At 50.5% G+C, this 22,660-nt stretch overlaps 1 protein-coding gene across 2 annotated transcripts in view; it reads left to right on the forward strand.

Annotated features, from left to right (window-relative positions):
- Positions 1–22,660, forward strand: part of Sipa1l3 (signal induced proliferation associated 1 like 3) — a 219,463-nt gene that overhangs the window by 134,973 nt on the left and 61,830 nt on the right. For both annotated transcript variants that reach the window (XM_028859573.2, XM_028859575.2), the window contains exons 4-8: positions 847–1,035; positions 1,656–1,830; positions 3,102–3,205; positions 6,108–6,265; positions 12,716–13,292. In XM_028859573.2, coding sequence (XP_028715406.1) covers positions 847–1,035; positions 1,656–1,830; positions 3,102–3,205; positions 6,108–6,265; positions 12,716–13,292 — 1,203 coding nt within the window. The remainder of the gene's footprint in view (positions 1–846; positions 1,036–1,655; positions 1,831–3,101; positions 3,206–6,107; positions 6,266–12,715; positions 13,293–22,660) is intronic.

Consider the following 22,660-nt stretch of genomic DNA (forward strand, 5'->3'; position numbering starts at 1 on the left):
CCACAATTCAAGACCCAGGCTGGCACCAGCTTCCTAGCCTGGCAGGTCTTGGATGTGACGTACATGTCTACAATGTAAGCTGTCACAGGAACAGCCAAGTACCTCCTTTGTGGAGCCTCTTTGGTTCATCTGGGGTCCAGCTCCCAGATTGACTCCTCTCCCTACCCACCTGTCAGCTCTCCGGGGTCTTTGTTTGTCTCTGCACCTGGAATAGATTGGCACACAGGAGGCAGCAGCCAGCGTATGTGCTGAAGAAAGGGGTGTGTCATCTCTCAGCCTCCCCTTCACCATGGAGTGCCTGGCTTTGTCCCATGGAAGAGAAGGTTGAGGCTCAGGATCTCAGGGAGGAGATAGTATCTCTGAGTCCTTGCTCAGCCTCTGTATTCTGCTTCAAGCTGTTAAGATCCTTCTCATCATCCCCCTTTTGGGGAGGGGGTTGGCTTTATGGTATAGGGTTTTTTTAAGACAAGATCTCATGTAGGGAAGCTAGCCTTTAACTCTGAAGCCAAGGATGAGCTTAAACTACTTTCTTATCTCCACCTCCCAAGCTAGGATTACAGCCCACCACACCCAGCTCTGGGTTTGGGTTTTTTTTTTTTTTTGTGGGGTCTTGGGGGGGGGGGCGGTATTATTGCTTTTTGTTTGCTTGTTTTTGAGACAGGGTCACTGTGTATCCCAGGTTGACCTTGGCCTCAAAATCATCCAACCTTGACCTTCATAGTGCCTAGAATTACTGTACATTACCACACTGAGCTATACCTGTTTGTGAAGGCAGGACCCTTCACATGCAGTAGCCCCCTCAAAGCCCTAAGACACCCCTGACCATGCCTTCTCTCTGTTGAGCAGCTCATCACGCTTCGGGGCTCCATTCTAGAGGATGCCACACCTACAGCCACCAAGCACGGGACAGGGCGGGGCCTGCCCCTGAAGGACGCACTGGAATATGTCATCCCAGAGCTCAACATCCATTGCTTGCGACTGGCTCTCAACACTCCCAAAGTCACAGAGCAGCTGCTGAAGCTCGATGAGCAAGGGGTGAGCCAGGGGCTGAGGAGCCCCAGCCTTCAGCCCTAATCCTGCAGCCCTTTCTGTCTCCATCTCTGCGTTTATTTTTAGCAAGTAACAAACTCACTTAAGCTAGATTGAGCAACAGGAGGGAGCTATCAGCACATTGTAAGGGTACCAAGAGCAGTGTCATAGAAACAGCCCAGGAATGAGATTAACACCACAAGGTTTATATGAAGAGGGAGAGAGAGTGTGCCGGCATACGAACACAAACCCACTCACTGCCATCTGGCCTTTCCATAGCCCCTGGCATTGCTTTTGGACTTCCAGACATGTGCAGACCCCAAGTAGCTGAGGTTTAGCTTTGGTACAGTCTCAGTCCATGCCCAGTCATCTCCTATAGGAAGCTAGCCCCAGCTCCCAGCTCTGCCTTAAGAACATCATACACTCACACAGCCATGTAGCGACAGATGGCAGAGTGGGTACCTTCCTGTGCCTCTCTGGGACATGCCCCACACTGGTTCCTTCCCTACTGGCAGTGGCTTGAGTTCCCAAGTGTCCCAGCAGTGCCTGGGCTCAGCACCTCAGGTCTTCCCTTGTCCCATCCCCTCCGACCTCCTTGGACCTGCTCTGCTCTTCTGCCCCCACAGCTGTGCCGCAAGCACAAGGTCGGCATCCTGTACTGCAAGGCAGGCCAGAGCTCAGAGGAGGAGATGTACAACAACGAGGAGGCTGGCCCTGCCTTTGAGGAGTTCCTGGACCTCCTGGGTGAGAAGGTCTGTCTGAAGGGCTTCACCAAGTACGCCGCCCAGCTGGATGTCAAGAGTAAGTGGAGAGTACTTGAGAGGCAAGCAGATCTCTGAGTTCCAGGACAGCCAGGGCCACACAGAGAAACGCTGTCTCAGAAAACAAACAGCTGGGTAGTAGTGGCACACACCCTTAATCCCAGCACTGGGGAGGCAGAGACAGGCAGATCTCTGAGTTCAAGGCCAGCCTGGTCTACAGATCAAGTTCCAGGATGGTCAGTGCTGTTACACAGGGAAACCCTGTCTTGGGGTGGGGGGGAGGAGGACAAAAAAAAATAGAGTTAAGTGGCCTGGGGCAGGCCTAAAATCCCACCCAGCTCTTAGAAGGAGAAACAGGTAGGTATCCATGAGGTCATCCTGGTCTACATAGTACATTCCAGGCCAGCCAAGGCTACATAACAAGACCTTGTCTAGATGATAGATAGATGGAGGGAGGGATAGATAGACAGACAGACAGGCAGGCAGACAGGCAGGCAGGTAAGACCTTGTCTTGATAGATGGATGGATGGATGGATGGATGGATGGATGGATGGATGGATGGATGGATGGATGGATGGATGGACGGACAGACGGACAGACAATAAGTAAGTGGGTCAGAGGGAGGCATCAGCTACTGCTTCAGGATGGAGCATTTCCACCTCAGTGTCACTAAAAATCAAACAAAAAACTTTAGGAGGGACCCCTGAGGTGTCAAGGAGCCACCACTTCTTGTCTGCCTGACCAACAGAAGCTCAAAGGTCTGGTGGTACCTGGGTGAGGGTGCAGGCCAGTGGAAGGTATTAAGCAGCACTGGTAGGATTAATAGTGTCCCCACTTGGGAAAACAGCATAATGTGTTCCAGGGAGATTTGAAGTCAGCCCTCATGTCTGACCAGGGGCTACACATGTGTTCTGTACACTGCCATAGTCACCTGGAGGACACCCAGGAGCTCCACAGGACTGTGATGTTTACAGGGCAGGGACAGACACAGGTGAGGGCCACCTGTCCTACATAGTAAGTCTCAGGAGAACATGTACTGAAGGATGCCTTTTGTGCGCCAAGTATTTTAAGAACTTGGCAGTATATCGAGGGTTTGTTTGCATATAGTAAACTCTAAAGACACTCACACAGCCAGGTGTGGCGGTGCATACTGTAATCAGCACATTGTATAATGGGAGATTTCTTTTTATTTCTTTCATTTTAAAAGAGTGGATTAGGTAAAAGCATTGCATTAAAAACTAGCAAGCAGATGGCCTGTGGCAGAAACCCAGGAGTTTAGGGACTTGGTACTAACTGGTGTTTCTATCCCAGCGGACTCCACGGGGACCCACTCTCTCTACACGACATACCAGGACTACGAGATCATGTTCCACGTTTCCACCCTGCTCCCTTACACCCCCAACAACAGGCAGCAGGTCAGTGGTCCCCAGCTGGGGCACGGTTACTCTCAAATCATCCACCCTCCTTATGACTGGTGGCCATCCGCCCCAACCCATCAGCCCAGTGATGGCTCTCCTGGCATGGTCCTGTGAATCTGATGGAGGTCTTAGAGACCCTCAGTACCACGGTCATTTCCCTGGGACTTCTAGACAGTGCCTGATGTGAATTGATGCCTGTCTGATACCGCATCTTCCTACTGGTCCTTGTTCACCCTGCTTACATCCAGCTGTTCATCTCCCTTTGGGGTCTCTTGCGTCATCACCAGTTTTATGAATGAGAAGAGTAAATGACTCAACAGAATTTGACCACAAACTCAAACCAAATCTGTATAAGCAAAGCATAAAATGGGGTTGTAGAACCCAGGGTTCTTGGAGAGGGCTGGTTTTAGGTATGGCTGGATCTAGAGGTTTGAGAATCCTCACCCTCACTGTTCTCTGTAGTGGCTTCATTCATAGGTCTTTTTATGAATGGCAGAGATGCTCCCACGGTCCATGCTCTGACCCCACCTTTCAGTCACACCAGAGGAAAGAAACTAGGCCTGGGGTGGAGTGGGCCTGTGAGCCACCCTGGAAAGGGAGAATGGTTCAGGGGCCAGGGCCAGATTCTGTAAGTCAAAACTAGTCAAATACAAGCCCTTTCCTAAGGATACCCTAATAACACTCTCAAGAGCACTGGCATCAGGATTAAACCTGAAGTTGAGTTCCTTGCCCCTTGCCAGCTTTGTGACCACAGGAGAGTGACAGCACCTCTTTGAGCTGCAGTTCTTCCTCACAGTGACAGCAGGGTCCTGATGACACCCCGTGGGTCCTGGGCCCTGAGCGTGAGGCAGCCAATACCTATAGGAAGCAGGGACCTTGTTCCTGAGTAGTGGGGGCTGGAGAAAGCTCATCCTGTAGAGTCAAAACCAGAAACAAGATGGATCCCCCTGTTTGCCTTCATCCCTGCATGGCAGGAGACAGGTCACGTTTAACTTCTCAGAGCCAAGCTTTCCCATCTTATGAAAAGCAGCCACGTGAGTTATTGCCACTCAGGGTTTGGGGAAGGTTCAGCAAGGTCATGAATGGACGATGTCCCTGGGAGGTGAGTCTCGAGTGAGGTTGGCCACAGGAAGCAAGTCTTGTATTTAGCAACTTCGTTCATACAGTTCAGACACATAGAGAACTAACAGGCCCAGAACTGGAGATGGCTCAGTCCTCAAGAGCACAGGCTGCTCTTCCAGAGGACCCAGGTTCGATTCCCAGCACCTACATGGTATCTCACAGCTCTCTCTAACTCCAGTCCCGGGGGTCTGAAACCCTCTTCTGACCTGAGAGCACCAGCTCATACATGGTACACAGATGTACTTGTGGGCAAAACACCCATACATATAAAAATAAAAAATTTAAAAATCAGCCAGGTGTGGTTGGGCATACCTTTAATCCCAGCACTCAGGAGGCAGAGGCAGGCAGATCTTTGTGAGTTTGAGGCCAGCCTGGTCTACAAAGTGAGTTCCAGGACAGCCAGAGCTATTATATAGAGAAACCCTGTCTCAAAAAACAAAGACAAACAAAAAAATAATTAAAAATTTTTGGTGCTGTGCATGTTATAGCACACGCCTTTAATCCCAGCACTAGAGAGGCAGAGGCAGATGGATCTCTGTGAGTTCCAGGCTGGCCTGATCTACCTAAGGACTTCCAGGACAGCCAGAGCTACATGGAAGACCCTATCTCAAAATAAACAAACAAAAAAGAACTAACAGACTGGATAAAATGGTTCAGGCAGGAGACTGCCAGTCTCAAAATAAATAGTTAAAACAAAAATCAGAGCCGGGCAGTGGTGGCTCATGCCTTTAATCCCAGCACTCAGGAGACAGAGCCAGGCAGATCTCTGTGAGTTCAAGGCCAGCCTGGGCTACAGAGTGAGATCCAGGAAAGGCGCAAAGCTACACAGAGAAACCCTGTCTCAAAAAACAAAAACAAAACAAAACAAAAAACAGGCATGGTGGCCAGCTCCCTTTGTGAGACAGGAGGATCAGGAGTTGATTATCCTTGGCTCCATGAGACCTGTCTCCCCCACCCTCCAAAAAAGAGGGTTGGAGTATGATCTCGACAAATAAATAAGACACTGTGAAGACACCCATTCGGGTCTCCCTTGGAGATGGAAGCAGGGAAGAGAGGGCGTGGCTCCCTGGGCCCTCTGAGAGCCACCTGGAATTGGCCCCGCCTGCATGTTGTGCTGAGCCTCTGTCATTGTCCATGTGGCCTGAGCAGATCAGAGGCCTCCATCCTGAGTCCTCCTGAAGTAAGATTGCCACGCCCTCCTTACATGTCAGGCTCTTTGCTGACAGGCAGCAACCAAAACAGTATCCCATTTTCTTGTCACTGAAACCGGAATGGGAAGAGACAGATGAGGGACAAGGAGAGGAAGGGCCTCAGTGCAAAGTGTGGACATAAATATCGGGTAGGGAACACAGGAAAGCAAAGAGGGGCCTGCTGGGGGCAGGGCAGATCTTGGAGAGTTGCTATGGATGACAGAATCCCGAAAAATCCTAAGGAGTTCAGGAGGAAGGAAGCCACCTGGGGCTCTGGGGTAGCAGGGACAACCATTCCCACTGCTTGTAAGTGGAAGGCTTTTCTGGAATGTTTGAGAGCTTCCGGGCCTGTATGGGGAGGGGAACAGGCCGTGTCAGAGGCTAGGGGCCCACATGTGGGGGCTCCTTGGCCTTGTCCATGCCCCTGAGTGAGAAGGAGCCAGAAGGGCTCTGAGCATCTGGGGACAAGGCCTGGCTCCAGGGCTCACATGCGCCCTCTGGTGGGGGTGGCCATGGGGAGCCAGCAAGGCAGTCTAGGTAGGATTCCTGGAGCTGGTCTGTGACCCTTACCTCCTCTCTGCTTCCAGCTGCTGAGGAAGAGGCACATAGGGAATGACATCGTGACAATCATCTTCCAGGAGCCAGGAGCGTTGCCTTTCACCCCCAAGAATATCCGCTCACACTTCCAGCACGTCTTCATCATCGTCCGAGTCCACAATCCCTGCACTGAGAATGTCTGCTATAGGTATGGCCACCAGTGTCCTGTCCCGTGCACAGCCAGGCCCTGAGAGGCTGGGGAGAACGTGCCCCATCACAAATCCCACATCACCTCACTTCCTGGCTCTCTAGTTCCCATCAGAGCCAATATTTCTTGGAAGTTTCTGCCTGTAAATGATAGAAACCCCACATCAGTCATTCACAGGAAGATAGACTTATATGTGTTGACTCTTGGGCATATCACAGGAAGGCACAGCTCGGTGTTCCACGGTCCTGGAAGGAGCTTCACTTTCTAGCCTCACTCGGTTTAACACCCTCCTGACTATAGAGGGGGAGGTTTGATGGGCCGGGGTTGTAGCTCAGTTCGTAGAGAGTTTGCCTGGCATGCACGAAGGTCAAACATGAGTTCGATCCCCAGCACTGCGTGATCCAAGCAGAGTGGTGCATTCCTAAAATCCCAGTGTTCGGGAGGTGGAGGTGTAAGCAGGAGAATCAGAAGTTCAAGATCATCGTCAGCCCGGGCTTTGTGAGACCCTGTCTCAAAACGAGGGAGAGGGAGAAAGCGAGTGAGCACACGTTGCTGAGCCTTCGCAGAAGCTCTGTGGAGGCCCTCCGGCCAGGCTGGAGTCGGGTGCCACTTTGGGGGCTAAATACCTGGGCTAGCACCTGAGCATAAGAACAGAGGCACAAGAGCAGGCCTGGGAGAAGCTGGGGTGGTAGCTCCCCAGGACCACCTGTATGATAGAGCTGAGAAGTAGGTTGGGGACGGCTTTAGGGACAAAGTCTCACTATATAGCCCAGGCTTCCTTCAGACTCGTAATCATCCTGCCTCAGCCCCTGAATGTTAGGATGACAGGCATGTTGACTCGGGGCTTGTAATTCACACATAGACATGTAACCCAGGTCCCAAGCCTGTTCTGCGCCCTCTCTAACATCAGGACTTCCCCAAGTTAGTGGCTGTCCCCAAAAGACAAAGGGAGCTTGGAGGCTAGGAGCAGGATAGAGCTGGATCCTCGAAAGCATCCCACCTAGCAACCCAGGCCCAGGCCGTCAGCTTGTCCCCGCAGACAAGGTGTACTGTTTCCCATTGTCTGAACAGGGTATAAAATGCAAAGAGGAGCAGCTGAGTCCAACCTCCTGCCCAGCCAGCCTCACAGAGGCTGTTGCTGCTTCTGTGTCTTGATTCCATGTAAATAGTCTTCCATGTTTCCGTGCTGGCTGGCTAGAGCCTCTGCTGTAGAGCCTAGAGGCTTCCACTCAGCAGTCTTAAAGGCCTTCGCATACCAGGACATGACATGCTTTTCCTTTCGTATGACTGCCAGACATTCCACCGTGTGGCTGGGTGACAGTTTCCCGCCGTCCTCCCAGGATGGACATTTGGGGTTGTTTGCTGGCGCCCGCCTGAGTCACCGTGTTTCTGCACTCACTGCAGCCGGCATCCAGTGTGCAGCTGTCTAGGAAATGGCTGCCGTGGGCGTGGAGGGCGAGGACCGCTGCCTGTGTGCACTGGCGGTCTCAGTGGAGCTAGCAGCGCTTACTGGTTTGGTTCCAGCATGCAGCTGTAGCTGGTGTGAACTGTGCCGGATGTGTTGCCTGGTGGCTGCCAGGGACCAGCACCATCAGTCACTCCCTGGCCCAAGGAGTGTCCTAGAGCAGCTGCAGGATGCTGGCTGGCTCCTTAGCTCTGTGGACTGAGACTGCTTGAATGAGTCCAGGGCTTACCAATTTGCTGTTTCTCAGCACCTGAAAGGTAGCCCTGGCGACAGAGACAGGTGTTCACACACGCCTGGGAAGAGGAAGCAGCCTGCTGTGCCTCCTCCCTCCTCCCCTTCCTCCTCACTTCTTCTTACTGTGGTTGGAGAATGGCACAGGATAGGGGACCAAATGTGGGGCCTTGTACATGCAGGGCAAGCACTTTACCGCTAAGCCCTTGTTTGGTTTTATTTCTGGGCCTTGTTTTGTATTGTTTTTGAGACAGTTTCACATAGTCCAGGCTAGTCTCAAACATGCTGTGTAGCTCAGGTTGGCCTCAAACCCATAGTGGTCCACCTGCCTCAGCTTCCCAAGTACTGGGATTATAAACATGAGCCACCATGTCCAACTTAATATGTCAAAGCCCCCAGAACTCAAAATTTCTTCGGCGTTTGGGGGCACAGTGAGTTGGTTGTTTGGGCGTACATGTGTATATGGGTGTCTTCTGGTGGTACCGGGGGTTGGCTAGGGAAGTGCTGTACCAGTGAGCAATAGCCCCAGCCATGCCCGTGGCGTTTTTCAGGCAAAGCTTTGCTATATAGCTCAGGCTAGCCTACAGCTTAACTTCATAATGGCCCAAGCTGGCGTCAAACATGTCATCCTCCTGCTTCAGCTACCCGAGTACTGGGATTCTAGGGGTATGCCACTAAGCTCAGTACCTTTCCTCCTCCCTACGCCTTCCTCTCCTGCCTTGTAGTCCCAGGAGCCTGCCCCCACCTCCCACTTCTCCAGGCAAGCTCAGGCTTGGTCTCCAGGGTGACTTCTTCCTGATGCACAGCCCTTTCCTGTTTTTTACAATTTAATTTAAAAAGACTTTTATTATGCAATATTTTAAACATTCTGAAAAGTGCAGAAAATAATGGAACAGACACCCATGTGCCCGCCAGCAGATTTAACAGATGTTAGCATTTTGCCTCCTTTGCTTCAGTGTTCCCTCTTTTCTTTATTTTTAAAGAAAGAAAATGTTAGCGATACAACCACAGCTGTCCCTTACCAACTCGAAGGTACCCACTCTCTGGGGAGACCTACTCTGTGTTCTTCCCCCAACTGTGGGAAGAATCCTGAGGCCAGCCTGCCCTGCCCTCCCTCCTCACCCCATTGAATTTCGTGTGTGCGTGTGTGCGTGCACACGTGGGCATCATGTAACCCAGGCTAACCTCACACTCTCTGTGTATACCAAGATGGCCTTGGACTCCTGATTCTCCTCCCTCCACCTCCCAAGTGGGCCATCGCCACCGTGCCTGGCTAACATCTCAGAGGACTTTGAAGGGCTGGCAATGAAATGTCCTGTCCCGCACTCTGTAGGCACTGACAAAACCGTTGTTGAGTTAGTAATTGTGCATGTAATTGTGCTCCTGCTGAGCACTAGAGAATCAGGCCTGGTGGCCACACATCTAGTTGTGCAATGAGTTCTCATCTTTTGCCATTTCCTCCTGGCCACCGGCATCTTCCCTGAGCCTGTGCTTATAAACAAGCCCAGCCCCACTGACTAAAAGTGAGGGACCAGCTGTTCCTTGATCCAGAACCTCCAGCCGCTTACAATTTCACGACTTAAAGCCATGAGTCAGGGCCATGAGGAAAGCCAGTCTGTCACTAAGCAGCTGCGTGCCGCCGAGGGAAATGACAAGGCTCTTCTCCTCCTGTGTATCAGCGGCTCCATTAGAGTAGCGGCGGCAATCCCGGTTGACCTGGCTGGCACACTGGCACTCCCCTTTGTGGTCACACACACCTTTGCTTATTAGAGAAAATCATCTTCTTCTCCTTGGGGCTAGAGAATCCCTGGAGCCCAGGGTGGTGTGCCTGTGGCCTTCCCACATGGAGGCACACTGTACAGAGTGGTGGAGGTGGAAGGCAGGAGTCAGACTAATCTCTGGGTCTCCCGCCCTTGCTCAGTGCCACATGAGGCAGCCACAGTGATCTTTGCAGATGTACCTCTTTCTGTCGAGGACCCAGCAAGAAGCAGGAGCTGCTGCTGCCACTGCCCACCAGGGATTTCGAAGAGAGACTCACAGAGTGTGGCTGGCTTAGTGGGAAATGAAGCATCCAGACAAGGGACGGCAGAGAGCCAGCACTGCCCGCCCCAGGCTTGACACAAGCAGTTTCTAAAGGCTGGTGAGAGTGTGGCATTGGGAGAGGGCCACCTAGGCATCAAGAGCCACAGCCCTCAGCCCTTGCCACTGCCGTGACCTGGCAGGGAAGGAAAGAAGAAAAGTGAATATAGTTGTACACTACTTGCCTACCGGGACACACTCTGAGAAGTGTGGCCTTGGTTGATTTCCCCATTGCACAGGCATTGTAGAGCGTGCTTACACCCTGATGTCAACAGACAGTACAGTACATGGAGTGACACAATATAGGTGGCCTCCCGTCACATCAGGCTGCCCGTGGGTGCACCCCAGCATCTTTCCCCCCACCATCAGCCTCCTGCTGCCCAAGCTCACTTAGTGGGACCCCAGGTCCAGAGGCCTCCCTGTCAAAGCATGGCAGATAGGACATGCGAGACACCTCCTTCTGCATGTACCCTTTCCCACTGGGGCTGCCCCACATGCTGTTCTTCTGTCTAGTATGTCCCATGTCGTGTCGGGATCCCCCATCCACCCCTCCCCACCCCAGCCATCCTGACGACACTTCGCTGTCTTCATCAGTGTCTGTTCATTTGTATGTTCAGTCAGCAGCTGTGGAAAGACAGGAAGCGCTGTATCCACAAAGCCAATAGGGGCGTCCAGGAAGCCCTTGTCAAACAGATGGGTAAATGTTACACCATCTCCCTGTCGGGACAGGGGAGGGTGCCGAGGAGGTCAGCCAAATGCCAACAAGCATTGTACTGTGTTTGGGTTGCATAGGGCATTTTAATCTGTAGTCTACTTATTTATTCTTTTGAGAAAGGGTCTCTTGAATCCCAGGCTGGCCTCGAACATGCTGCATAGCAGAGGACAACCTTGAATTCCTGATCCTCCTTCCTCTACCTCCTGAGTTAGGGGTTTACAGGCATGTGCCACCACATTAGCTCCAGATTTTCAAAATAATCTTTGTTGAGGTGATTTGCAAAATATATTAGTGTCAAGTAAGTATTTAAAAGAACTAAAGTCCATCTACATGCTCCACATCCAGCCAGATAGTTAAACAGGAGTTTCTGTCCCGCCAGCAGCTCCCCAAAAAACACACTGAGGCTTTTAATTACAAATGCTCTGCCAATAGCTTAGACTTGTTACTAGCTAACTCTTACATTTTAAATTAACCCATATTTCTTATCTATGCTTTGACAAATGGCTTGATACCTTTTTTTAGTACAGCATGCCCATCTTGCTTCTCTCTGCATCTGTTCAATACTCTAGACTCTGCCTTCCTTCTTCCCAGCATCCTCCTTGTCTGACTCTCTCACCCAGTCTCTTTCTGCCCAGCTATAAGCCAGTCAGTTCTTTATTACCAATGAGAGTAATACAAATTCACTGTGTACAGAAGGATTATTCCACAGCAAAATAGTCCTCCACTGATGGTGTGTAACAAGTCAAGCTTAGAGTCAGCTAGAGTCCAAGCCTGTACCAGATTTTCTTCATCCTCCTGGGACCACTAGGCTCTCCTAGGGGTCTGTCCATCCCATTGCAGCGAAAGAGTATAAAAGTGTAGGTCCCTTGCCAGGCAGCGGTAGCTCACGCCTTTAATCCCCACACTCAGGAGTCAGAGACAGACAGATCTCTGCATTCAAGGCCAGGACAGCCAGGGCTACACAGAGAAACCCTGTCTCAAAACAATAAAACAAAACAAAAAAAAAAAAAAAAAAAAAAAAAGAGGTATAGGTCCATCAGTCCCCTCCTACACTCACATACAGTTCAAGCCCTCACTCAAAAGGCATTGACCAAATCAAATCATATGACCAGGCTGCAGAAAAGGCGATAAGCCTGTATCTGACTTTGACAGTAGAGAGGAAAGAAAGGTGTTTGTTTGTTTTTTCCCTAAACTGTAATCTAGCACATAGTTTATATAAACAAGACTAAATGAAATCAGGAGCCAGGAGTGGTGACTGTGATCCCAGCACTCAGGAAGTTGAGATGGGGTGTCTCAAGTTCAGGGCCAACCTGGGCTTCATATTGAGACTCACAGAAAACCAAGGGTGACTGAGGATACAGTTTGGCGGTAAATCAGTTGTTTAGCGTGTGTGAGCCCTGAGTCTGACCCCCCCCCCAGCACTGTGTGTGTGTGTGTAGGGAATACATATAACATGTTATATATGTATATATGCTGTAAGACTTTTTCTTCAACTTTCCAGTCTAACTAGCAACTTACTGATCGGATATATACTTCTATTCATAAAAGGGAAACTCCAGGGCTAGGGTATGACTTAGTAGGTGAACACTTGCCCAGCTACACAGGGTTCTATCCCCAGTACAGCAGGCAGGAGGGAGGAAGAGAAGATCTTACTTTTGATTTTATATTTTTGTTTCTAGAGAGAGTTTTGTTGGTTAGAGACAGTCTTTTTGTTTTGTTTTGTTTTTCAAGACAGGGTTTCCCTGTGTAGCCCAGGCTGTCCTGGAACTCACTCTGTAGACCAGGCTGGCCATGCCCGGCTTATTGTCACCCTGACAAGAGACAGAATCTTAAGTAACCCAAACTGACCTTGAACTCCTGATCCTTCCTCTGCCTTCCAAGTGCTGGATTTACAATATATCCTATTGGTTTTGAAGAATTGTATTTTTTTTCTATCTCTAAATGGTTTCTCCCTCCTTAGCATGGCTGTGACCCGATCCAAAGACGCTCCTCCTTTTGGCCCCCCCATCCCTAATGGAACCACATTCCGAAAGTCTGATGTCTTCAGAGACTTTTTGCTAGCCAAGGTAATTAATGCTGAGAACGCTGCACACAAATCTGACAAATTCCACACGATGGCCACCAGAACCCGTCAGGAGTACCTTAAGGACCTGGCTGAAAGCTGTGTCTCCAACACCCCCATTGACTCCTCCGGCAAGTTCACCCTCATCTCCCTGACCTCCAAGAAGAAGGAGAAGACGAAGGCCAGGGCAGGAGCGGAGCAGCACAGTGCTGGGGCCATTGCCTGGCGTGTGGCAGCTCAGGACTACGCCCAGGGAGTGGAGATCGACTGCATTTTGGGGATTTCCAATGAGTTTGTAGTGCTCCTGGACCTGCGTACCAAGGAGGTGGTATTCAACTGCTACTGTGGGGACGTCATTGGCTGGACCCCAGACTCCTCCACACTGAAGATATTCTATGGCCGAGGGGACCACATCTTCCTGCAGGCTGCAGAGGGCTCCGAGGAGGACATCAGGGACATTGTCCAGAGGCTGAAGGTAAGAAAGAAGGTTCCAGAGTATTATAGTGCTTTCCCTGGCCCAGGCAGCCAGGCATAACATACATCAGCCCTAAGAATCAGAACTGTCTCTCACATCTCACACACACACACACACACACACACACAGACTAGTGAGTTCTTCAACCCACATTGCTCCCGGTGAAGGTATGGGCCAGGAATCTGTGGTTGCCCACTGCTTCGCCTTGGAAGAACAAAAATATGTGTTCATTGACCCTGAAAGTAGATAGAAGATGCAAGCCTAAACTTATACTAAATGTTTAAGTAGAGTTAGAGGTATCAGCTCAGTGGTAGAGTACTATAAAGGCCCTAGGTTCGATTCTCAGTACCAAAACTAAGAGGGCTTTTCTCTGGGAGAATTAAAATAGAAGGAAAAGATTCCTGGGGGCTGGAGAGATGGCTCAGAGGTTGAAATTGTGTGCTGCTCTTGCAGAGGACATGAGTTCAGTGCCCAGCACCCATGTTGGGCAACTCACAACTGCCTGTCACTCCAGTTTCAGAGGTTTCCAACATTGCTGGCCTCCATTGGCACTGGGTCCCTGCACTCTCATGCACACACCTACCCATGGACACACGCATACTTAAAGTAAAACAATAAATAAATTCAAAAGGTTCTAGACCAGGTTTGTCTAACCTATGGCCCTTGAGCCTCACACGACCCAAGGGAGCTGTGAATGTGGCCTACTACCTTTGTAGACCACACACCATGTCAGACATCAAAAAACTGAATGCCCCAGTCTAGACCACTAAAGTAGAGAGGAGGGTCAAGGTACATAAAAAATAAAAGGGAAGTAAAGCGAAAGAAACAGACTCTAATTGTATGACTAGATTCGGGTCCATACTCGGAGTTACAATAATCAGGAATGGTTTAACTTTCTGTTAAAAGACAAAGACTTACAGTGTGGTAACAGTTGTGTCCTGGCTGGGCTTGGTGGCACTTGGGGGCGGGGGATGGTAACAGAGGGAGGCAGATCTCTGTGAATTCAAAGCCAGCCTGGTCACATAGTGAGTTTCAGGATATCCAGAGCTGTTGAGCTGTAGAGAGACCCTATCTCAAACAAACAAACAAACCAAGGCCAGCTAATCCTTGAGAAGGGGGTTAGTTTGGTGATAGAATGCTTGCCTGGCATGTTTAAGACCCTGGGTTTCATCTCCAGTGCCACAAGGCGTGGTCAGGGTAAGGGCTGAAAAACCTTAGACTTCTTCCTGGTGAACAACTTGGACTCAACTCCTGGCCCAACCGCAAGTGGTAGGTTAGTGACAAGTTAGTTGGTACCGACAGCCTGAAGATTGTGTCGAGAAGCGCCGAGACTGCACCTGCACTCATAGGAAGGTGTCCTGAGATCCACACCGAGATGGCGGTCTCTGAAGGGGTAGCAGCAGCATGCTGAGCACGCCAAAGAAAGCCTTATTCCACAGCAGTTAAGAGTACAGGGACAGAGACCAGCGGTCTGGCTCCAAATCTCCAGTGTTGCCACCTCTGTGTGACCACCAGACATACTTAGACTCTGTGTGACCACCAGACATACGTAGACTCTGTGACTGTCTCATTTCCTTTCCTGTTGCAGTGATAAGATACTGGGGGGGGGGGGGGCTTAGAGTACAAAGAGTTTATTTAACTCACAGCCCCAGGTTACAGCCCATCATGGCAGAGAAGTCACAGTGATAAGAGGTTGAGGGAACAATACAAGCACAGAGTGGAAATGCGTGCTTGCTGGTACTCAGCTCACTTCCTCATTTTGTATAGTAGCCCAGGGAATGGTGTCACCCATAGTAGGCAGGTCTTCCCGCCTTAATTAGCTTAATCACAACCATCCCCCGAAGGTAAGCCCAGAGGCCCTTCTCCCAGGTGATTCTGGATTCTGTCAAGTTGGCAAGCAACAGTAACCATCACAGTGACTCCGTTTTCTCTGCTGGAAAATAGAAACAGTAATCATCCTATGTCAGGGCTGAGGCTGGAGCTCAGTGGAAGACCACCTGCCCAGCACATGTGAGGGCCTCAGTTCAAGCTCTAGTACTTAAAAATCCTATATAATATGCAAGTTTCGTTACATACACACACACACACACACACACACACACACACACACACACACGAAAGTTTTAAAGCTTCAGTGACTTACGTTGCCTCGGCAGGCTTGCTTGACTGCTGGCTGTGACCTCTCCCAGCAGCACTGTGATTGGAGGAAAGCTGGCCTCACCCTTGTAGGTCTTTTCACTCCCTGTTAAATTCAGCTGGGATTGGTTAACCCTTGCTCTCGGATTCTCCGACTTCGAAATTCATGCCTCTTCATGAAATCACAGTAGCCAGGGTTTCAGTCTCTTGCTATACACTGAGGTCTGGCTCACAGCCTTGCCATTCTGAATGCACCTGACCTCACATGAGCTGGGAAGAAGCTGAGCAGGGTTGGGCCTGGTCAGCACCTGGGTGGGGTAAGGTGAGGTTTGAACCCTGAGGTCTCCGTCTGTTTGATCTCTGCCTGATCTCATAGACTTAGGACTGGGTTGACATACAGTAGGTATTGAATAATTGCTGATCGGTAATTGGTTTTTTGAGTGAGTTATGCATGTGACATTTCCAAGTCCTCACACCGACTCCAATGCTGTTCTCATTTTTGATGGAAGCAGCTCAGAAAGGAACGATTACTCACATGAGCTCAGATAGCCTGTGGCTCACAGAATGTGGTCTGATTCCAGGTTGTTCTCACTTGACAGCCTAGATCCGAACACAAGACTGGTCTCTAGCTGCTTCCTCAGAATCCTCCCAGGGTTGCCCAACTGACCCGAAAATCTTCACAGTCACTCCAAGCTGGGGTTTCTTCCATGCTCCCATGTTTCCTGTCTCAGTAGTTGCGGTCAGCCAGGGTCCCCCCCTGTTCTCATATCCACACCCCATCTGTCAGTGCCGCCTTCAGGCAGCCCCAGCTGCTCCTCCCACCCCAGCTGCTCCTCCCACTCCAGCTGCTCCTCCCACCCCAGCTGCTCCTCCCACTCCAGCTGCTCCTCCCACTCCAGCTGCTCCTCCCACTCCTGTGCCTCTGGTGTAAGCTGCCCGTCGCTCTGGGTTTGGGAAGGGAAATGAAGACGTGCTCTCACTGTGTAGCCCAGTTTACCTTTGAAGCTGTGGTTGTCTTCATTTGTGTGGGGAGAGAGAGTGTTTCAAGACAGGGTTTCTCTGTGTAGTCCTGGCTGTCCTAGAACTCACTTTGTAGAGACCAGGCTGGCCTCGAACTCAGAGATCCGCCTGCCTCTGCCTCCTCTGTGCTAGGATTAAAGGCGTGTGCCACTGGTTCCTGCTGAAGCTGTGGTCTTCTACCTCAGCTTCGGGAATGCTGAGGTTACCAGCCTGTGTGTCTACACACGCACACGCACACACACACACACACACACACACACTCACTCACTCCCCCTCTCTCCCTCCTTGACTCTGCCTTTGTTTCCCTGTGATCTTTTCTCAACACGGGGATCTGATCACCTGAGTACTGTGGACCCTTAGCTCAGCCTGAGTGAGAGGCAGAGGCCTTCTCCTCCTTGGAGGCCTGTATGCTCACTTGCTGCTAGTCCCTCCTGGTGCCTTTCCTGTGGCTCCCTGCCCCACACTCACAGACCTGCTGTTTCTTGAATGTGCTAGGCAGGCGTCCAAGCTCAGGGCCTTTATACCTGTGCCTTCTTACTTGCCCATGGCTTAGTCCCTCCCTTCCTGCGGGCCTTTGGTCACTTGTGCCTGAGGTCTCCCTGTCTAGACTCACACACTCCACCAGGAAGCTCGACCACTGGCTGCCATCTACTGTGTGCTTTCATGTTACATGTTCACTGCTGTAGCTCAGCATCCAGAGTTTCATGTGGGCTTTTTTTAGATGTTTGTTTGTTTGTTGATTTTGCTTCCCTTAAAAACCTGGGGAGTCTAGATGTACTGGGTCCACAAGCATAAGGACAGTGGTCAGTCGAAGGTGGGACCAGGGGATGTCCTCCCTGTGGAGCACAAGCATGGCACCATCGGTGACAGAGCCCACATGGACTGCAGACATCACCCCCTAGCACCCCTAGCTTGTTGGGAGGTCTGCCCTACAGCAGTAAGGAAGGGTCATCCTGATGATCAATGAAGACACTGCCTCATTCATAAAAATACAGTACAAAAACTAGACGTGCAGAGGGCTGGCCACATAGACGTTAGCACTGCCGTCCAGTGGCCCCTGCAGCCAACACCACCACTGCTTCCCCAGCCTTCGAAAAGGTGAGTGCGCTGCACCTGTGTATATGAACAACTGTGATTCTCACAGGTGAGAGGCGGGTGTGAGTGTGCTGTACCTGTGTATATAAACAACTGTGATTCTCACGGGTGAGAGGCGGGTGTGAGTGTGCTGTACCTGTGTATATGAACAACTGTGCTTCTCACGGGTAAGAGGCGGGTGTGAGTGTGCTGTACCTGTGTATCATGAAAACTGTGTATATGAACAACTGTGCTTCTCACGGGTAAGAGGCGGGTGTGAGTGTCCTGTACCTGTGCATATGAACAACTGTGCTTCTCACGGGTAAGAGGCGGGTGTGAGTGTTGTGTGTGTGGTTTGGGGGGGGTGTGGTGTGTGATGTGTGCTTTGGTGAGGGGGGTGTGAGTGTGCTGTACCTGTGTATATGAACAACTGTGCTTCTCACAGGTGAGAGGCGGGTGTGAGTGTGCTGCACCTGTGTATATGAACAGAACCGTGCTTCTCACGGGTGAGAGGCGGGTGTGAGTGTCCTGTACCTGTGCATATGAACAACTGTGCTTCTCACAGGTGAGAGGCGGGTGTGAGTGTCCTGTACCTGTGCATATGAACAACTGTGCTTCTCACGGGTGAGAGGCGGGTGTGAGTGTGCTGCACCTGTGTATATGAACAACTGTGCTTCTCACGGGTGAGAGGCGGGTGTGAGTGTGCTGTACCTGTGCATATGAACAACTGTGCTTCTCACAGGTGAGAGGCGGGTGTGAGTGTGCTGTACCTGTGTATATAAACAACTGTGATTCTCACGGGTGAGAGGCGGGGTGGTGTCTGTCTGTGTATTGCCTGTGCTTCTCACGGGGGGGGGTGTGAGGTGCTGTACTGTGTATATGAACAGAACTGTGATTCTCACAGGTGAGAGGCGGGTGTGAGTGTGCTGTACCTGTGTATATAAACAACTGTGATTCTCACGGGTGAGAGGCGGGTGTGAGTGTGCTGTACCTGTGCATATGAACAGAACCGTGCTTCTCACGGGTGAGAGGTGGGTGTGAGTGTGCTGTACCTGTGTATATAAACAACTGTGATTCTCACGGGTGAGAGGCGGGTGTGAGTGTGCTGTACCTGTGTATATAAACAACTGTGATTCTCACGGGTGAGAGGCGGGTGTGAGTGTGCTGTACCTGTGTATATGAACAACTGTGCTTCTCACGGGTGAGAGGCGGGTGTGAGTGTGCTGTACCTGTGCATATGAACAACTGTGCTTCTTACGGGTGAGAGGCGGGTGTGAGTGTGCTGTACCTGTGCATATGAACAGAACCGTGCTTCTCACGGGTGAGAGGCGGGTGTGAGTGTGCTGTACCTGTGCATATGAACAACTGTGCTTCTCACGGGTGAAAAGCTGGACACCCAGAGTCAAAGCTCAGCAGGTTCCTGTAGGTCTAGAGAGGGCCTGCCTCACAGCCTCCCTGGAGGCCAGAAAGGCTTACAGATGGAGACTTCTTACTGTTTCCTCGCGTCGGCAGAGTATGCCTGTAAGACAGGGTTTCTCTGTGTAGCCCTGACTGTCCTGGAACTCACTCTGTAGACCAGGCTGGCCTTGAACTCAGAGATCACCTGGCTCTGCCTCCCAGTGCTAAACTAAGATTAAAGGTGTGAGCCACCAGCACCCAGCCACTTTGGGCCTCTTTTACAAGGGTACTGAGCATCTCATTCACAAGAGCTCCACTCTAGCAATAGGGCATGAAAAAACCAAAGCGTTTTGAAATGTAGATTGGGGATGTAACTGTGGCTGAGCGTTGAAGCCCTAGGGTCAATTCCAGTTCTCCAAAAGCAGCAGCAAAGTGAGTCACAGTGAGACACAGTACCATTTTGTGCTGATCTGTTTAGGTACACATGTTTCCCTCACTTCCCAGGTTCTCACAGTCCGAATCAGGACCACAGCAGAAATTTGGGTGGTATTTGGATTTACCCCCTGTATTGCTCAGGGTTTCTCTCGTTGTGCTGAGACACATGACGAAAAGCAGCATGAGGAGGAAAGGTTACATCCAGCATCAGGGGAAGCCAGGGCAGGAGCTCAGGGCAGGAGCTCAGGGCAGGAACCCGGGATGGGGAACTGAAGCAGAGACACGGAGAAACACTGCTTACTGGCTTGCTCTCCATGGCTTGATCAGCCTGCTCTCTTAAACAGCCCAGAACCACCTGAACAGAGGTGGGACCCACCCACAGTGGGCTGGACCTTCTCATATCAATCATTAATAAATAAAATGTCCTATAGACTTACCTACAGGTAATCTGATGGAAGCATTTTCTCAACTGAGGTTCATCTTCCCAGGTAATTCTGACTTGTGTCAGTTGACAGAAACTATCCAGGTCACCACCCAAACTCCTCTTGATATCCACATTCAGAAGTGTAAGCCAGCAGCTGGAGAGATGGCTCAGCTATTAAGGGCACCTGCTGGTCTCATAGAGGACCTGAGTTTGAGTCTCAGCACCAGCATAGTAGCTTAAAACCATCCATAACTCATTGTTCCAGGGGATCTGCCACCCTGTCTGGCCTCCCCAGGCACCAGACACATATGAGGTGCATGTACATTTGCACAAACAAAGCACCCATACACATTTTAAGAGAAAACTCCACCCCCTTCCCTGTAAAAATGTGTTACCAATTTAACTAGGTATGGTGGCACTCACCTGCCATCCTCAGACTTAGGCAATAAAAGCAGGAGAATGGCACATTTGAGGCCAGCCTAAGCTACACAGCAAGACTTTGTCTCAAAATAAACAGGAGCTGATTGATTTGGATATGTGTCTGTGGGTGTGTATGGACACAGGGTTTGTTACATAAAATGTGTATGCTGGAGATTGACTCCAAAGTCTCCCGTAGGCTGGGCAAGCACTCCGCTGCTCGAAAAAGTAAAAGTCCACCCTCTCGTAGGGGCATTAAGTAACAAAATGTCTAGCAGTAAAATGACTCCTCCTGGGACATGGGGCAGTACACATCCTTTCTCCATAAGCGGTTTAGGAGATGGGGGCAGCACTTGATATTTGTTTTGTAGACATAGCTTGCAAAAGTCATCTTTTGTTTTAGTTTTGTTGTTTCGCTTTTAAAATGTCTACTTCTCATTCTCGTGTACATGTACATGGTGTGGGGATGCATGGTGCAGTATCATACATGGGGTAATAAGAGAAGAGCCTTGTGGAGTCCTTCCTCCCTCTTTTGCACCGGTTCTGGGGATTGAACTCACGTCAGCAGGCTCGCACAGCAGGCACCTTGACCCACTGAGCCATCTCCGTGACCTTGTTTGTTTGACTGTTTATCAGTGACTGATAAGTTTAACTAGAATTTATTCCCAAGACTTGGGTAAGGGTTTGTTTATAAGAGCATGAACAAGCTGGGTGGTGGTGGCGGCGGTGGCACAAGCCTTTAATCCCAGCACTCAGAAGGCAGAGCCAGGCGGATCTCTGTGAGTTCGAGGCCAGCCTGGTCTACAGAGTGAGTTCCAGGAAGGGCGTCAAAGCTACACAGAGAAACCCTGTCTCGAAAAACAAAACCAAACCACTCAAAAAGAGCATGAACAACTTACCGGTGGGTACAGCACTAGCTAAGATGTCTCTTCCTTCCCTAGCCACCATTAGTTACCTATAGACTCACGAGTCCCGCGCCCTCTCTGACAGTGTCATGAGCTCAAGAGTGCAGTGACCATGCCATGCCCAGAAACATCACCCCTTAACACCTCAACGCTTTCCTCTGGTTCTTGCGTTTTCCCTCTTCTATGATGCACCCTGAGCCTTGAGAAGGGTGATAGTAAATGTCCCATTTGAGGCCAAACATTCAGCAAATGTTCTCTCAGCCTCGTTGACAAGTTTCGGGCCTGCAGTTAACTGCCACACCCTGCAGAAAGAAGCATCTCTGACCAAAGCTGGTGGCAGTACTAATCTTTGTGCAAAAACGTGTTCCATTTAGCAAAATAGCTTCCCCACCAGGGCTTAGGACCTCCTAAGCCACAGGCTTTTGATCCTTCCTTCCTGGGGAGTGGTCATCAAATCCAATCAGAAAGTGGTTGGTGAGGCTAGGGAGAATGGCTCAGTGAGTGAGAACACTCCTTATTGGGACCTGAGTCCCAACGCCTAGCACCCACTTAAAAAGCTATGTGTGGCCATGCACATACCTGTAACCCCACCAATGTAGAGGGCAGAAACAGGGAAACTGTTGGGCTTGCTGGCTGCTATTAGCAAATCTAGTTCAGAAAGTTGGCCTGGTTCAGAAAGTGACCCTGTCTCACAGGAGAAACGTGAAAAAGGCTAGCACACACTTGCTGTCCTCCCCTGAGGTCTATACAGATACATTCGAGAGAAAGGAAGGAGATAGACGGCGGTTACCTCTGTACCAACAGGTCATGCTGCAATTGCACCAGGGCCACGTCTTGCCTGGCAGGTTGGTAGTGTAGCAGAGGTGATCTTTTGGCATTCCAGGAAGATTCACTGATGGCAGACTGAGGTCCTGGGGGGTTCCAGTCAGTGTGTACTAAGGTCTTACATTCATACATAAACATTGAGGCATCGCACACAAGTAAAGCTAAAAGAAATGAGAAGTGAGCCCCTGTGTGACCTGGTCTACTCCATGTTAGAAGAGGTTTGTGCCTCCAAAAATACTATCACCATGTGGCATAAGACCCCAAGCTAGTAAAGGACACAGGACTGTAGCCTACCACTTTCCCACTTTAGTGAGAATCATCAGTATGCAGGTCGGGACACATTAGTGGTTCAGACAGCAAGGGTTTATTTCTTACATGTCCATCCTGAGTTGACCAAAGGGCTCTGCTCACCGTATTCTAGCCCTGGGACCTCCAACCATCCAGACGGCCTCTCAGATCTAGAATATCACTGGTCTCGATGGCAGAATCCAAAGGCCCACACAGTCTCACACTGATTATTAAATATTTACCCAGGCTATAATTGCAGCTGTGAGGGAGGATGAAGCAGGAAGAACAAGAGTTCAAGGCCAGCCTGGGCAATTTAGTAAGAGACCCTGCTTCAAAATTAAAAGTAACAAAGTGCTGGGGGCGCTGGGGAAATGGCTTAGCAGGGTAGGGACACTTGTGAAGTGTCATCCCCAGCATCCAGCATAAGAGGCCAGGCTTGGCCATGT

Source organism: Peromyscus leucopus, chromosome 1 (assembly GCF_004664715.2).
Source record: "Peromyscus leucopus breed LL Stock chromosome 1, UCI_PerLeu_2.1, whole genome shotgun sequence".
In the NCBI taxonomy this organism is placed as follows: Eukaryota; Metazoa; Chordata; class Mammalia; order Rodentia; family Cricetidae; genus Peromyscus; species Peromyscus leucopus.